This window comes from Salvelinus alpinus, chromosome 13, assembly GCF_045679555.1.
Source record: "Salvelinus alpinus chromosome 13, SLU_Salpinus.1, whole genome shotgun sequence".
Lineage (NCBI taxonomy): Eukaryota > Metazoa > Chordata > Actinopteri > Salmoniformes > Salmonidae > Salvelinus > Salvelinus alpinus.
Window position 1 is genome coordinate 50,325,848 of NC_092098.1, and position 18,388 is coordinate 50,344,235.

General features: G+C 46.4%; 1 protein-coding gene across 1 annotated transcript in view; it reads left to right on the forward strand.

Moving 5' to 3' along the window:
• The first annotated feature begins 14,974 nt into the window (after positions 1 to 14,974).
• hspb1 (heat shock protein, alpha-crystallin-related, 1) overlaps positions 14,975 to 18,388 on the forward strand; it is a 15,876-nt gene continuing 12,462 nt past the window's right edge. Inside the window, 1 exon segment of the mRNA XM_071339723.1 lies at positions 14,975 to 15,589. Within this exon segment, the coding sequence (XP_071195824.1) occupies positions 15,109 to 15,589 (481 nt within the window). The 5' untranslated portion in view covers positions 14,975 to 15,108.

Here is an 18,388-nt window from a genome sequence, read left to right on the forward strand (position 1 = left end):
CCCTAGTCTCAACCTTAACACTAACCCTACCCCTAGTCTCAACCTTACCACTAACCCTACCCCTAGTCTCAACACTAACACTAACCCTACCCCTAGTCTCAACCTCAACACTAACCCTACCCCTAATCTCAACCTTAACACTACCCCTACCCCTAGTCTCAACCTTAACCTTAACCCTACCCCTACCCCTAGTCTCAACCTTAACACTAACCCTACCCCTAGTCTCAACCTTACCACTAACCCTACCCCTAGTCTCAACCTTAACACTAACCCTACCCCTAGTCTCAACCTTAACCTTAACACTAACCCTACCCCTAGTCTCAACCTTAACACTAACCCTACCCCTAGTCTCAACCTTAACACTAACCCTACCCCTAGTCTCAACCTTAACCCTAACCCTACCCCTAGTCTCAACCTTAACACTAACCCTACCCCTAGTCTCAACCTTAACACTAACCCTACCCCTAGTCTCAACCTTAACACTAACCCTACCCCTAGTCTCAACCTTAACCTTAACACTAACCTTACCCCTAGTCTCAACCTTACCACTACCCCTACCCCTAGTCTCAACCTTAACACTAACCCTACCCCTAGTCTCAACCTTAACCTTAACACTAACCCTACCCCTAGTCTCAACCTTAACCCTAACCCTACCCCTAGTCTCAACCTTAACACTAACCCTACCCCTAGTCTCAACCTTAACACTAACCCTACCCCTAGTCTCAACCTTAACCTTAACACTAACCCTACCCCTAGTCTCAACCTTAACACTAACCCTACCCCTAGTCTCAACACTAACCCTAACCCTACCCCTAGTCTCAACCTTAACACTACCCCTACCCCTAGTCTCAACCTTAACACTACCCCTACCCCTAGTCTCAACCTCAACACTAACACTACCCCTACCCCTAGTCTCAACCTTAACACTAACCCTACCCCTAGTCTCAACCTTAACACTACCCCTAACCCTAGTCTCAACCTCAACACTACCCCTACCCCTAGTCGCAACCTCAACACTAACCCTAACCCTACCCCTAGTCTCAACCTTAACACTAACCCTACCCCTAGTCTCAACCTTAACACTAACCCTACCCCTAGTCTCAACCTTAACACTAACCCTACCCCTAGTCTCAACCTCAACACTAACACTACCCCTAGTCTCAACCTTAACCTTAACCCTACCCCTACCCCTAGTCTCAACCTTAACCCTAACCCTACCCCTAGTCTCAACCTTAACACTAATCCTACCCCTTGTCTCAACCTTAACCTTAACACTAACCCTACCCCTAGTCTCAACCTTAACCCTAACCCTACCCCTAGTCTCAACCTTAACACTAACCCTACCCCTAGTCTCAACCTTACCACTAACCCAACCCCTAGTCTCAACCTTAACACTAACCCTACCCCTAGTCTCAACCTTACCACTAACCCAACCCCTAGTCTCAACCTTAACACTAACCCTACCCCTAGTCTCAACCTTAACCTTAACACTAACCCTACCCCTAGTCTCAACCTTAACCCTAACCCTACCCCTAGTCTCAACCTTAACACTAACCCTACCCCTAGTCTCAACCTTAACACTAACCCTACCCCTAGTCTCAACCTTAACACTAACCCTACCCCTAGTCTCAACCTTAACACTACCCCTACCACTAGTCTCAACCTCAACACTAACCCTACCCCTAGTCTCATCCTTAACACTAACCCTACCCCTAGTCTCAACCTTAACACTAACCCTACCCCTAGTCTCAACCTTAACACTAACCCTACCCCTAGCCTCAACCTTACCACTAACCCTAGTCTCAACCTTACCCCTACCCCTACCCCTACCCCTAGTCTCAACCTTAACACTAACCCTACCTCTAGTCTCAACCTTAACACTAACCCTACCCCTAGTCTCAACCTTAACACTAACCCTACCCCTAGTCTCAACCTTACCACTAACCCTACCCCTAGTCTCAACCTTAACACTAACCCTACCCCTAGTCTCAACCTTAACACTAACCCTACCCCTAGTCTCAACCTTACCACTAACCCTACCCCTAGTCTCAACCTTACCACTAACCCTACCCCTAGTCTCAACCTTAACACTAACCCTACCCCTAGTCTCAACCTTAACACTAACCCTACCCCTAGTCTCAACCTCAACACTAACCCTACCCCTAGCCTCAACCACAACCTTAACACTACCCCTACCCCTAGTCTCAACCTCAACACTAACCCTACCCCTAGTCTCAACCTTACCACTACCCCTACCCCTAGCCTCAACCTTAACACTAACCCTACCCCTAGTCTCAACCTTAACACTAACCCTACCCCTAGTCTCAACCTCAACCTCAACACTAACCCTAACCCTAGTCTCAACCTTACCACTAACCCTAACCCTAGTCTCAACCTTACCACTAACCCTACCCCTAGTCTCAACCTTAACCCTACCCCTAGTCTCAACCTTAACACTAACCCTACCCCTAGTCTCAACCTTAACCCTACCCCTAGTCTCAACCTTAACACTAATCCTACCCCTAGTCTCAACCTTAACACTAACCCTACCCCTAGTCTCAACCTTAACACTACCCCTACCCCTAGTCTCAACCTTAACACTAACCCTACCCCTAGTCTCAACCTTAACACTAACCCTACCCCTAGTCTCAACCTTAACACTAACCCTACCCCTAGTCTCAACCTTAACCTTAACACTAACCCTACCCCTAGTCTCAACCTTACCACTAACCCTATCCCTAGCCTCAACCTTAACACTAACCCTACCCCTAGTCTCAACCTCAACACTAACCCTACCCCTAGTCTCAACCTTACCACTAACCCTAACCCTACCCCTAGTCTCAACCTCAACACTAACCCTACCCCTAGTCTCAACCTCAACACTAACCCTACCCCTAGTCTCAACCTTAACACTAACCCTACCCCTAGTCTCAACCTCAACACTAACCCTACCCCTAGTCTCAACCTTAACACTAACCCTACCCCTAGTCTCAACCTTACCACTAACCCTACCCCTAGTCTCAACCTTAACACTAACCCTACCCCTAGTCTCAACCTTAACACTAAACCTACCCCTAGTCTCAACCTTACCACTAACCCTACCCCTAGTCTCAACCTTAACACTAATCCTACCCCTAGTCTCAACCTTAACACTAACCCTACCCCTAGTCTCAACCTCAACACTAACCCTACCCCTAGCCTCAACCACAACCTTAACACTACCCCTACCCCTAGTCTCAACCTCAACACTAACCCTACCCCTAGTCTCAACCTTACCACTACCCCTACCCCTAGCCTCAACCTTAACACTAACCCTACCCCTAGTCTCAACCTTAACACTAACCCTACCCCTAGTCTCAACCTCAACCTCAACCTCAACACTAACCCTAACCCTAGTCTCAACCTTACCACTAACCCTAACCCTAGTCTCAACCTTACCACTAACCCTACCCCTAGTCTCAACCTTAACCCTACCCCTAGTCTCAACCTTAACACTAACCCTACCCCTAGTCTCAACCTTAACACTACCCCTACCCCTAGTCTCAACCTTACCACTAACCCTACCCCTAGTCTCAACCTTATCCCTACCCCTAGTCTCAACCTTAACACTACCCCTACCCCTAGTCTCAACCTTACCACTAACCCTACCCCTAGTCTCAACCTTAACCCTACCCCTAGTCTCAACCTTAACACTAACCCTACCCCTAGTCTCAACCTTAACACTAATCCTACCCCTAGTCTCAACCTTAACACTAACCCTACCCCTAGTCTCAACCTTAACACTAATCCTACCCCTAGTCTCAACCTTAACCTTAACACTAACCCTACCCCTAGTCTCAACCTTAACACTAACCCTACCCCTAGTCTCAACCTTAACACTAACCCTACCCCTAGTCTCAACCTTAACACTACCCCTACCCCTAGTCTCAACCTTAACACTACCCCTACCCCTAGCCTCAACCTCAACACTAACCCTACCCCTAGTCTCAACCTTAACACTACCCCTACCCCTAGCCTCAACACTAACCCTACCCCTAGTCTCAACCTTACCACTAACCCTACCCCTAGTCTCAACCTTAACACTAACCCTACCCCTAGTCTCAACCTTAACACTACCCCTACCCCTAGTCTCAACCTTAACACTAACCCTACCCCTAGCCTCAACCTCAACACTAACCCTACCCCTAGTCTCAACCTTAACACTAACCCTACCCCTAGTCTCAACCTCAACACTAACCCTACCCCTAGTCTCAACCTCAACACTAACCCTACCCCTAGTCTCAACCTCAACACTAACCCTACCCCTAGCCTCAACCTTAACACTACCCCTACCCCTAGTCTCAACCTCAACACTAACCCTACCCCTACCCCTAGTCTCAACCTTAACACTAACCCTACCCCTAGTCTCAACCTCAACACTAACCCTACCCCTAGTCTCAACCTTAACACTAACCCTACCCTTAGTCTCAACCTTAACACTAACCCTACCCCTAGTCTCAACCTTAACACTACCCCTACCCCTAGTCTCAACCTTAACACTAACCCTACCCCTAGTCTCAACCTTAACACTAACCCTACCCCTAGTCTCAACCTTAACACTAACCCTACCCCTAGTCTCAACCTTAACCTTAACACTAACCCTACCCCTAGTCTCAACCTTACCACTAACCCTATCCCTAGCCTCAACCTTAACACTAACCCTACCCCTAGTCTCAACCTCAACACTAACCCTACCCCTAGTCTCAACCTTACCACTAACCCTAACCCTACCCCTAGTCTCAACCTCAACACTAACCCTACCCCTAGTCTCAACCTCAACACTAACCCTACCCCTAGTCTCAACCTTAACACTAACCCTACCCCTAGTCTCAACCTTACCACTACCCCTACCCCTAGTCTCAACCTTAACACTAACCCTACCCCTAGTCTCAACCTCAACACTAACCCTACCCCTAGCCTCAACCTTAACACTAACCCTACCCCTAGTCTCAACCTCAACCTTAACAGACTTACCTAGTTAATTAAAAATATATATAATTAGTGTAAATTACAAAATAATAACTGCACTTCTTAATCTGAGTCAGTCCTGTGTGTGCTTGATTAAACATGCCTGGTTTGTACTTTCGCATTGGTTTCATTATGCCTGTCTAGCTGAATCAAGAACCCGGTATTTCAAGTATTTTAAATATGTGTTTAACCCAGGTCTGGTTTTAGTTAATGTGATAGAATACTGACTGCCATCCAGCAGAGTTATTGTGATAGAACATCCAATGTTGCTCGTTGGAAGAGACACTGGACACTATTGTGTTTCAATAACACCCTCAGATAAGATGGAGAAACTGTCATGTGCGTGACAATGCTGATTCAGCAAAGAAGAAGGTTTGGAGGTACAGTATGCCAACGACCTATCCCAACCCTGGGTCCCTCAGTACTTTATAGGGCATGTAGATCTGCAGTATACAGTATATTAATGTACATCAGTCAGGGTTTTAGACCAGGTCATAGCACTATCTCTGCTGCATCCCTAGTTATAAATGATGTGGTTAACTGTATGAATAAAAGGCAACGTTGTGCTGTCCTCTTCATTGACCTGTCAAAGGCTTTCGATACTGTTGATCACTCATTGCTAATTCAGAGGCTTTCCTCAATTGGCCTTGACCAGGCTGCATGTAACTGTTTTAAACATGACTTGACAGATAGAAATCAATGTGTATCTACTGATGGTGTTAAATCAGGTTTCCTGGATATTATAAAAGGTGTCCCGCAAGGGTCGATTCTGGGTCCTGTACTTTTTACTTTTTACATAAACAATATCGACTTGTCCGTAAAATATTGTAACCTGAACTTGTATGACGATGATACTGTTGTGTATCCTATTGTCCCCACGGTTGACCAGGCTCTATCTGAACTACAGTCTGCCTTCATTGTATTACAGAAAAACTTTATTGACTTGAAGTAAGTTTTGAATGCAGATAAAACTAAGAACATTTTGTTCTCTAGAGTGCAAAAAAATAACTCTTAAAGCTTCAAGCCTTCTGAAAGTACTCTTTTCCACATTTGTTACGTTACAGACTTATTCTAAAATTTATTAAATAATTTTTAACCCTCATCAATCTACATCCAAAACGCCATAAAGACAAAGCAAAAACAGTTTTTTATACATTTTTGCAAATGTATTTAATTTTTTGGGGAAACAACACATTTACGTAAGTATTCAGATCCTTTACTCAGTACTTTGTTGAAGCACCTTTGGCAGCGATTACAGCCTCGAGTCTTCTTGGGTATGTCGCTACAAGCTTGGCACACCTGTATTTGTGGAATTTCTCCCATTCTTCTCTGAAGATCCTCTCAAGCTCTGTCAGGTTGGATGGGGAGTGTCACTGCACAGCTATTTTTGGGTCTCTCCAGATATAGATTCTCTTTTTTTCTACCATGTTATTGACTTGTTTATTGTTTACTCCATGTGTAACTCTGTGTTGTCTGTTCACACTGCTATGCTTTATCTTGGCCAGGTCGCAGTTGCAAATGAGAACTTGTTCTCAACTAGCCTACCTGGTTAAATAAAGGTGAAATAAAATAAAAAAATAAAAATATGTCCGATCTGGCTGGGCCACTCAAGGCCATTCAGAAACTTGTCCCGAAGCCACTCCTGCATTGTCTTGGCTGTGTGCTTCAGGTGGTTGTCCTGTAGGAAGGTGAAACTTTGCCCCAGTCTGAGGTTCTGAGCACTCTGGAGCAGGTTTTCATCAAGGATCACTCTGTACTTTGCTCCGTTTATCTTTCCCTTGATCCTGACTAGTCTCCCAGTCTCTGCAGCTGAAAAACATCCCCACAGCATGATGCTGCCACCTTCATTCTTCACAGTAGGATGGAGTCAGGTTTCCTCCAGACGTGAGGTTTGGCATTCAGGCCAAAGAGTTACATTTTGGTTTCATCAGACCAGAGAATCTTGTTTCTCATGGTCTGAGAGTCCTTCAGGTGCCTTTTGGCAAACTCCAAGCAGGCTGTCAGGTGACTTTTACTGCGGAGTGATTCAATTTGGCCACTACCATAAAGGCCTGATTGGTGGAGTGCTGCAGAGATGGTTGTCCTTCTGGAAGGTTCTCCCATCTCCACATAGGAACTTTGGAGCTCTGTCAGAGTGACCATCGGGTTCTTGGTCACCTCTAACCAATGCCCTTCTCCCCTGATTGCTCATTTTGGCAGGGCGGCCAGCTCTAGGAGGAGTCTTGGTGGTTCCAAACTTCTTCCATTTAAGAATGATGGAGGCTACTGTGTTCTTGGGGACCTTCAATGCTGCAGACATTTTATGGTACCCTTCCCCAGATCTGTGCCTTGACACAATCCTGTCTCGGAGCTTTACGGACAATTCCTTCGACCTCACTGCTTGGTTTTTTACCACAGGTGGACTCCAATCAAATTGTAGAAACATCTCAAGGATGCACCTGAGCTCAATTTTGAGGTTCAAAGCAAAGGTTCTGAATACTTATGTAAAGAAGGTATTTCCATTTTCAAGGTTTATAAATTAGCAAAAATTTATAAAAATCTGTTTCAGTTTGTCATTATGGGATATTGTGTGTAGATTGATGAGGATTTTTTATTTATTTAATCTATTTTAATGCAATGTATGTACTTTGGACTGTCTCCATAATTGATCGTGTCCCTGCTTACAAATATCTGGGCATCTGGATCGGTGAAATTCTGTCTTTTGAAAAGCATATTGATGAGTAAGTTAAGAAGCTGAGAATAAAAATGGGTCTTCTTATATAGCAATATGTCCTGCCTCTCGGTTGATACATTGCTATGTTATAAAAGCTCTTTTACAAATAGTCCCACTTGTAGCTAACATCTTTATCTAACTTTAGACATATGAGTTTCCACCTCCGGTCTCAGGGATGGCTCTCTGGAAATTCCTTTGGTCTCTAGTTTAGTGTTCTTGCATCTTATTTGTGTAATAATCTTCAAATTATAACGTTTTATGTTTTGGTGCCTCTGGGTTAATTTGGAAAGCTGATTGAGTTTTTTTATGACTGTTTTTTCTTTCTGCTTACATTTTGGATTTCAATTTGGACGAGTGTTTATTTTCTGTAATGTCTGTGATTCAGGACTCATCTCTAAAAGAGACCTTGGTGTCAGTATGACTCCCTGATAAAATAAAAGTTAAATAAATAACCATATTGCCATGCTGATACACATGTGAGCACCACAGTAACCTGTAACCTGAAGGAGAACAGTTTTTAGACACAGTCAGTGGAGAGATTACTAAGGCTAATCTGATATTTTCTGAAGTTACCGTAATATATGTTGAGCACTGGAAGGTGCATGCCAAAACTGTCCTTCTTCCACATTTTTTGTTGTTGTATTTGCTGGTGGAACAAAAATGCTTTAAATCAAAATTAGAAAAATTATTAGAATGAATAACGTTAATATTCACTTAAGAGTAATTAACACAATGCTTAGCATATTTACAGTGGGGAGAACAAGTATTTGATACACTGCTGATTTTGCAGATTTTCCTACTTACAAAGCATGTAGAGGTCTGTAATTTTTATCATAGGTACACTTCAACTGTGAGAGACGGAATCTAAAACAAAAATCCCGAAAATCACATTGTATGATTTTTAAGTAATTAATTAGCATTTTATTGCATGACATAAGTATTTGATACATCAGAAAAGCAGAACTTAATATTTGGTACAGAATCCTTTGTTTGCAATTACAGAGATCATACGTTTCCTGTAGTTCTTGACCAGGTTTGCACACACTGCAGCAGGGATTTTGGCCCACTCCTCCATACAGACCTTCTCCAGATCCTTCAGGTTTCGGGGCTGTCGCTGGGCAATACGGACTTTCAGCTCCCTCCAAAGATTTTCTATTGGGTTCAGGTCTGGAGACTGGCTAGGCCACTCCAGGACCTTGAGATACTTCTTACGGAGCCACTCCTTAGTTGCCCTGGCTGTGTGTTTCGGGTCGTTGTCATGCTGGAAGACCCAGCCACGACCCATCATCAATGCTCTTACTGAGGGAAGGAGGTTGTTGGCTAAGATCTCGCAATACATGGCCCCATCCATCCTCCCCTCAATACGGTGCAGTCGTCCTGTCCCCTTTGCAGAAAAGCATCCCCAAAGAATGATGTTTCCACCTCCATGCTTCACGGTTGGGATGGTGTTCTTGGGGTTGTACTCATCCTTCTTCTTCCTCCAAACACGGCGAGTGGAGTTTAGACCAAAAAGCTCTATTTTTGAATCATCAGACCACATGACCTTCTCCCATTCCTCCTCTGGATCATCCAGATGGTCATTGGCAAACTTCAGACGGGCCTGGACATGCGCCTGCTTGAGCAGGGGGACCTTGTGTGCGCTGCAGGATTTTAATCCATGACGGCGTAGTGTGTTACTAATGGTTTTCTTTGAGACTGTGGTCCCAGCTCTCTTCAGGTCATTGACCAGGTCCTGCCGTGTAGTTCTGGGCTGATCCCTCACCTTCCTCATGATCATTGATGCCCCACGAGGTGAGATCTTGCATGGAGCCCCAGACCGAGGGTGATTGACCATCATCTTGAACTTCTTCTATTTTCTTCTATTTTCTAATAATTGCGCCAACAGTTGTTGCCTTCTCACCAAGCTGCTTGCCTATTGTCCTGTAGCCCATCCCAGCCTTGTGCAGGTCTACAATTTTATCCCTGATGTCCTTACACAGCTCTCTGGTCTTGGCCATTGTGGAGAGGTTGGAGTCTGTTTGATTGAGTGTGTGGACAGGTGTCTTTTATACAGGTAACGAGTTCAAACAGGTGCAGTTAATACAGGTAATGAGTGGAGAACAGGAGGGCTTCTTAAAGAAAAACTAACAGGTCTGTGAGAGCCGGAATTCTTACTGGTTGGTAGGTGATCAAATACTTATGTCATGCAATAAAATGCAAATGAATTACTTAAAAATCATACAATGTGATTTTCTGGATTTTTGTTTTAGATTCCGTCTCTCACAGTTGAAGTGTACCTATGATAAAAATTACAGACCTCTACATGCTTTGTAAGTAGGAAAACCTGCAAAATCGGCAGTGTATCAAATACTTGTTCTCCCCACTGTATGTATTTCCCCTTTATGTTATTCAAATGATTTGAAGTGTTCTATTTGTGACACTCATTTGTGTCACGAGATTCGGTCACTAGACGCTATGCTGTATTTTAAACTCATATCTGTTGATCGGGATAGACGCCAGACTGGAGGTCCAAGGACCAAGGACACTGATTGTTGTCGTGTTCTGTGGAACACTGTGCCATTCTGTAGCTGATGACAACATTGTTTTGACTTCCTGGTTCTGTGGAATTAGGATATGAGGGCCATCTCGGCAAAGACCAAGTTAGACATTGTATCTTCTGTGTTAGAGGTGTCTCCCTGTTGCTACTTGAAATTAAAATGAAATGATTTGTTATTGACTATATCCGCAAATGCTTTTCTATTTTGTTCACCTGAAAAAGGTGAACAGGACATAGAGCCGGCAATGGAACCTATTCAAAACAAAACGAGGTTGTCCATGTTAAGAATGCCATTCTGCAATAACTTTAGAGAGGAGATAGAGAGGAGATAGAGAGGAGACAGAGAGGAGTTAGAGAGGAGACAGAGATGAGACAGAGAGGAGTTAGAGAGGAGTTAGAGAGGAGTTAGAGAGGAGACCGACAGGAATTAGAGAGGAGTTAGAGAGGAGACAGAGAGGAGTTAGAGAGGAGACCGACAGGAATTAGAGAGGAGTTAGAGAGGAGACAGAGAGGAGTTAGAGAGGAGACAGAGAGGAGTTAGAGAATAGTTAGAGAGGAGACAGAGAGGAATTAGAGAGGAGTTAGAGGAGACAGAGAGGAGACAGAGAGGAGTTAGAGAGGAGACAGAGAGGAGTTAGAGAGGAGACAGAGAGGAATTAGAGAGGAGTTAGAGATGATACAGAGAGGAGTTAGAGAGGAGTTAGAGAGGAGACAGAGAGGAATTAGAGAGGAGTTAGAGAGGAGACAGAGAGGAGTTAGAGAGGAGACAGAGAGGAATTAGAGAGGAGTTAGAGAGGAGACAGAGAGGAGTTAGAGAGGAGTTAGAGAATAGTTAGAGAGGAGACAGAGAGGAATTAGACAGGAAACAGAGGAGACAGAGAGGAGACAAAGAAGAGTTAGAGAGGAGACAGAGAGGAGTTAGAGAGGAGTTAGAGAGGAGACAGAGAGGAGTTAGAGAATAGTTAGAGAGGAGACAGAGAGGAATTAGAGAGGAGTTAGAGATGAGACAGAGAGGAGTTAGAGAGGAGACAGAGAGGAATTAGAGAGGAGATAGAGAGGAGACAGTGAGGAGTTAGAGAGGATACAGAGAGGTGATAGAGAGGAGAACAAGATGAGTTAGAGAGGAGACATATAGGAGACAGAGAGTAGTTAAAGAGGAGACAGAGAGGAGAAAGAGAGGAGACTGAGAGGAGTCCGAGAGGAGATGGAGAGGAGACAGAGAGTAGTTAGACAGGAGACAGAGAGAAGAAACAGCAGAGTTAGAGAGGAGACAAATAGGAGACAGAGAGGAGTTAAAGAGGAGTTAGAGAGGAGAAAGAGAGGAGAAAGAGCGGAGACAGAGAGGAGCTAGAGAGGAGTTAGAGAGGAGTTAGAGAGCAGTTAGAAAGAAGACAGAGAGGAGCTATAGAGGAGCTAGAGAGGAGTTAGAGAGGAGTTAGAGAGGAGACAGAGAGGAGACAGAGAAGCGTTAGAGAGGAGACAGAGAGGGGTTAGAGAGGAGACAGAGATGAGTTAGAGAGGGGATAGAGAGGAGTTAGAGAGGAGTTAGAGAGGAGTTAGAGAGGAGTTAGAGAGGAGTTAGAGAGGAGTTAGAGAGCAGTTAGAGAGCAGTTAGAAAGAAGACAAAGAGGAGTTAGAGAGGAGACAGAGAGGAGACAGAGAGGAGTTAGAGAGGAGACAGAGAGGAGTTAGAGAGGAGACAGAGAGGAGACAGAGTGGAGTTAGAGAGGAGTTAGAGAGGAGACAGAGAGGAGTTAGAGAGGGGATACAGAGGAGTTAGAGAGGAGACAGAGAGGAGTTAGAGAGGAGACAGAGAGGAGACAGAGAGGAGACAGAGAGGAGACAGAGAGGAGTTAAAGAGGAGACAGAGAGGAGACAGAGAGGAGACAGAGAGGAGACAGAGAGGAATTAGACAGGAAACAGAGGAGACAGAGAGGAGACAAATAAGAGTTAGAGAGGAGACAGAGAGGAGTTAGAGAGGAGTTAGAGAGGAGACAGAGAGGAGTTAGAGAATAGTTAGAGAGGAGACAGAGAGGAATTAGAGAGGAGTTAGAGATGAGACAGAGAGGAGTTAGAGAGGAGACAGAGAGGAATTAGAGAGGAGTTAGAGAGGAGACAGAGAGGAGTTAGAGAGGAGACAGAGAGGAATTAGAGAGGAGTTAGAGAGGAGACAGAGAGGAGTTAGAGAGGAGACAGAGAGGAGACAAAGAGGAGTTAGAGAGGAGACAGAGAGGAGTTAGAGAGGAGACAGAGAGGAGACAAAGAGGAGTTAGAGAGGAGACAGAGAGGAGACAGAGAGGAGACAGCGAGGAGTTAGAGAGGAGACAGAGAGGAGACAGAGGTGTTAGAGAGGAGACATAGAGGAGATACAGAGGAGACAGAGAGGAGCTAGAGAGGTGACAAAGAGGAGACAGAGAGGAGACAGAGAGGAGCTAGAGAGGAGACAACAAGGAAATAGAGAGGAGTTAGAGAGGAGACTAAGAGGAGTTAGAGAGGAGATACAGAGGAGACAGAGAGGAGTTAGAGAGGAGACAGCGAGGAGACCGTGAGGAGTTAGAGAGGAGACAGAGAGGAGATAGAGAGGAGACAGTGATGAGTTAGAGAGGATACAGAGAGGAATTAGAGAGGAGTTAGAGAGGAGAACAAGATGAGTTAGAGAGGAGACATATAGGAGACAGAGAGTAGTTAAAGAGGAGACAGAGAGGAGAAAGAGAGGAGACTGAGAGGAGTCCGAGAGGAGATGGAGAGGAGACAGAGAGTAGTTAGACAGGAGACAGAGAGAAGAAACAGCAGAGTTAGAGAGGAGACAAATAGGAGACAGAGAGGAGTTAGAGAGGAGAAAGAGAGGAGAAAGAGAGGAGACAGAGAGGAGACAGAGAGGAGCTAGAGAGGAGTTAGAGAGCAGTTAGAAAGAAGACAGAGAGGAGCTAGAGAGGAGCTAGAGAGGAGTTAGAGAGGAGTTAGAGAGGAGTTAGAAAGAAGACAGAGAGGAGTTAGAGAGGGGATAGAGAGGAGTTAGAGAGGAGTTAGAGAGGAGTTAGAGAGCAGTTAGAAAGAAGACAAAGAGGAGTTAGAGAGGAGACAGAGAGGAGTTAGAGAGGAGTTAGAGAGGAGTTGGAGAGGAGACAGAGAGGAGTTAGAGAGGGGATAGAGAGGAGTTAGAGAGGAGTTAGAGAGGAGTTAGAGAGGAGTTAGAGAGGAGTTAGAGAGCAGTTAGAGAGCAGTTAGAAAGAAGACAAAGAGGAGTTAGAGAGGAGACAGAGAGGAGACAGAGAGGAGTTAGAGAGGAGTTAGAGAGGAGTTAGAGAGGAGACAGAGAGGAGTTAGAGAGGAGACAGAGAGGAGACAGAGAGGAGTTAGAGAGGAGACAGAGAGGAGTTAGAGAGGAGACAGAGAGGAGTTAGAGAGGGGATAGAGAGGAGTTAGAGAGGAGACAGAGAGGAGTTAGAGAGGAGACAGAGATGAGTTAGAGAGCAGTTAGAAAGAAGACAGAGAGGAGTTAGAAAGAAGACAGAGAGGAGTTGGAGAGGAGACAGAGAGGAGACAGAGAGGAGTTAGAGAAGAGTTAGATGAGACAGAGAGGAGTTAGAGAGGAGACAGAGAGGAGGCAGAGCGGAGTTAGAGAAGTGAAAGAGAGGAGTTACAGAAGAGTTATAGGAGACAGAGAGGAGTTAGAGAGGAGTTAGAGAAGAGATAGAGAGGCGACAGAGAGGAGATATAGGTTCTACCTGACATGGTCAGTGTTAACACCTGTCTAACTAAACTCTGGTTCCATTCCTTCATGTCAGGACTAACTCCTATCACACCAAATACCTCCAACATAACGTTTTAGTTGAGGGAGTGCATCCTCTGTGTGCTTGTGGGTCTGTGGGTGTACTGTATGCAAGCATGTGTGTGGGTGTGGTGTCTGTTGTGTTATGCTTGTTTGAGCTCCTAGGATACCAGTGTACATTCTTAATGTATAGCTGCTAATTGCACATAAGTGGCTGGCTTGTAACATAACATACTGTTCTCTACCAGCCTGTGTGTTAGAAACGGCACACGTACATCGCCCCACTATGCAGGGGGGCTGTAGACCTGCTGAGCAGGGCTGTCTACTTTACAGCAGACTGTCAGATTCCTCTAGCCCTGTGTCATGGCTAGGGTGAGCTTGGAGGGGGGATTACAATTGGCAGGGGAGGGAGGGAGGGAGGGAGGGAGGGAGGGAAGGAAGGAAGGAAGGAGGGAGGGGGGGAGGGAGGGAGGAAGGAAGGAAGGAAGGAAGGAAGGAAGGAAGGAAGGAAGGAAGGAAGGAAGGAAGGAGGGAGGGAGGGAGGGAGGTGGGAGGGAAGGAAGGAAGGGACGGAGGGAAGGAAGGAAGGAAGGAAGGAAGGAAGGAAGGAAGGAAGGAAGGAAGGAAGGAAGGAAGGAAGGAAGGAAGGAAGGAAGGAAGGAAGGAAGGAAGGAAGGAAGGAAGGGGGGAGGGAGGGGGTGAAACAGAGTGCTGGGTAGCTGTGTTCGATTGGTCGATGGGAGGTCCTTGGATTTAGATTCCATTCTAGTGCTACATCTGCCATGAATAGACATTCTAGTTCCTTCTATAAATATCTGGCTGAGGGAGGTGTGTGTGTGGGGGGGATGGGGCGTAGGGGTTGAGAAGGGAGGGCCAGTGACAGTGTTGACGAGAGGTGGGCGGTTGCTGTGTGCATAAAAGCCTTCGGCCGAGGAGCAGACAGAACTTTCGTTGGAAGTTTGAGAGAGACCAACCAAAGTCAGCCAGTCAGCCAGCCAGTCAGCCAGCCAGTCAGTCAGTCAGTCAGCCAGACCACAGCTCTTCTACTGGTACAGTACTACTCCTCTTCCTCCAGCAACCATGACAGAGAGACGTGTCCCCTTCAGCCTGCTCCGCACCCCCAGCTGGGACCCCTTCCATGACTGTTACCAGGGCAGCCGGCTCTTTGACCAGGCCTTCGGCATGCCGGCCCTCCCTGAGGAGTTCCCCACCTTCCCCAGCACCCACTGGCCCGGCTACATGCGCCCATCTGCCCTTAGCCCTGACATGTCCGCTGCTGGATTCATACCCTCCATGATGCCCCAGAGCCCTGTGATGTTCCCCCTGCATAGTGCCATGATGCAGGCTGCCATGATGCCCCAGGCCGCGGTGATGCCCCAGGCCCCCATGATGACTCAGGCTGGGGCAGCATCGTACGCCCATGCCCTCTCTCGCCAGCTCAGCTCTGGCATGTCTGAGATCAAGCAGACCCAGGAGGCCTGGAAGGTCACTCTGGACGTCAACCACTTCTCCCCTGAGGAGCTGGTGATCAAGACCAAGGACGGCGTGGTGGAGATCACTGGTGAGTAGCTCATATCTGGAGAGCTCTCTGTGTGTCTGTTTCTGGCTATGTCTCTGTCTGTCTGTCTCTGTCTGTCTCTGTCAGTCTGTCTCTGTCTGTCTCTGTCTGTCTGTCTCTGTCTGTCTCTGTCTGTCTCTGTCTGTCTCTGTCTGTCTCTGTCTGTCTCTGTCTGTCTGTCAGTCTGTCTCTGTCAGTCTGTCTCTGTTTGTGTCTCTCTCTGTCTGTCTCTGTCTCTGTCTGTCTCTGTCAGTCTGTCTCTGTCTGTCTCTGTCTGTCTCTGTCAGTCTCTGTCTGTCTCTGTCAGTCTCTGTCTGTCTCTGTCTGTCTGTCAGTCTGTCTCTGTCAGTCTGTCTCTGTCAGTCTGTCTCTGTTTGTGTCTCTCTCTGTCTGTCTCTGTCTCTGTCTGTCTCTGTCAGTCTGTCGCTGTCTCTGTCTGTCTCTGTCAGTCTGTCTCTGTCTGTCTCTGTCAGTCTGTCTCTGTCTCTTTCTGTCTCTGTTTGTCTCTGTCAGTCTGTCTCTGTCTGTCTCTGTCAGTCTGTCTCTGTCTCTTTCTGTCTCTGTTTGTCTCTGTCAGTCTGTCTCTGTCTGTCTCTGTCAGTCTGTCTCTGTCTCTTTCTGTCTCTGTTTGTCTTTGTCTCTGTCTGACTCTGTCTGACTCTGTCTGACTCTGTCTGACTCTCTTTCTCAAATCAAATCAAATCAAATCAATTTTTATTTGTCACATACACATGGCTAGCAGATGTTAATGCGAGTGTAGCAAAATGCTTGTGCTTCTAGTTCCAACAATGCAGTAATAACCAACGAGTAATCTAACCTAACAATTCCACAACTACTACCTTATACACACAAGTGTAAAGGGATAAAGAATATGTACATAAAGATATATGAATGAGTGATGGTACAGAACGGCATAGGCAAGATGCAGTAGATGGTATAGAGTACAGTATATACATATGAGATGAGTAATGTTGGGTATATAAACATAAAGTGGCATAGTTTAAAGTGGCTAGTGATACATGTATTACATAAAGATGGCAAGATGCAGTAGATGAAATAGAGTCCAGTATATACATATACATATGAGATGAGTAATGTAGGGTTTGTAAACATTATATTAAGTGGCATTGTTTAAAGTGGCTAGTGATACATTTTTACATACATTTCCATCAATTCCCATTATTAAAGTGGCTGGAGTTGAGTCAGTATGTTGGCAGCGGCCATTAAATGTTAGTGGTGGCTGTTTAACAGTCTGATGGCCTTGAGTTAGAAGCTGTTTTTCAGTCTCTCAGTCCCAGCTTTGATGCACCTGTACTGACCTCGCCTTCTGGATGATAGCGGGGTGAACAGCCAGTGGCTTGGGTGGTTGTTGTCCTTGATGATCTTTATGGCCTTCCTGTGACATCGGGTGGTGTAGGTGTCCTGGAGGGCAGGTAGTTTGCCACCGGTGATGCGTTGTGCAGACCTCACTACCCTCTGGAGAGCCTTATGGTTGTGGGCGGAGCAGTTGCCGTACCAGTCGGTGATACAGCCCGACAGGATGCTCTCGATTGTGCATCTGTAGAAGTTTGTGAGTGCTTTTGGTGACAAGCCGAATTTCTTCAGCCTCCTGAGGTTGAAGAGGCGCTGCTGTGCCTTCTTCACAACGCTGTCTGTGTGGATGGACCAATTCAGTTTGTCCGTGATGTGTACACCGAGGAACTTAAAACTTACTACCCTCTCCACTACTGTCCCGTCGATGTGGATAGGGGGGTGCTCCCTCTGCTGTTTCCTGAAGTCAACAATCATCTCCTTTGTTTTGTTGACGTTGAGTGTGAGGTTATTTTCCTGACACCACACTCCGAGGGCCCTCACCTCCTCCCTGTAGGCCGTCTCGTCGTTGTTGGTAATCAAGCCTACCACTGTAGTGTCGTCCGCAAACTTGATGATTGAGTTGGAGGCGTGCATGGCCACGCAGTCGTGGGTGAACAGGGAGTACAGGAGAGGGCTCAGAACGCACCCTTGTGGGGCCCCAGTGTTGAGGATCAGCGGGGTGGAGATGTTGTTACCTACCCTCACCACCTGGGGGCGGCCCGTCAGGAAGTCCAGTACCCAGTTGCATAGGGCGGGGTCGAGACCCAGGGTCTCGAGCTTGATGACGAGTTTGGAGGGTACTATGGTGTTAAATGCTGAGCTGTAGTCGATGAACAGCATTCTCACATAGGTATTCCTCTTGTCTAGATGGGTTAGGGCAGTGTGCAGTGTGGTTGCGATTGAGTTGTCTGTGGACCTATTGGGTCGGTAAGCAAATTGGAGTGGGTCTAGGGTGTCAGGTAGGGTGGAGGTGATATGGTCCTTGACTAGTCTCTCAAAGCACTTCATGATGACGGAAGTGAGTGCTACGGGGCGGTAGTCGTTTAGCTCAGTTATCTTAGCTTTCTTGGTAACAGGAACAATGGTGGCCCTCTTGAAGCATGTGGGAACAGCAGACTGGGATAAGGCTTGATTGAATATGTCCGTAAACACACCAGCCAGCTGGTCTGCGCATGCTCTGAGGACGCGGCTGGGAATGCCGTCTGGGCCTGCAGCCTTGCGAGGGTTAACACGTTTAAATGTTTTACTCACCTCGGCTGCAGTGAAGGAGAGCCCGCAGGTTTTGGTAGCGGGCCGTGTCAGTGGCACTGTATTGTCCTCAAAGCGAGCAAAAAAGTTATTTAGTCTGTCTGGGAGCAAGACATCCTGGTCCGCGACGGGGCTAGTTTTCTTTTTGTAATCCGTGATTGACTGTAGACCCTGCCACATACCTCTTGTGTCTGAGCTGTT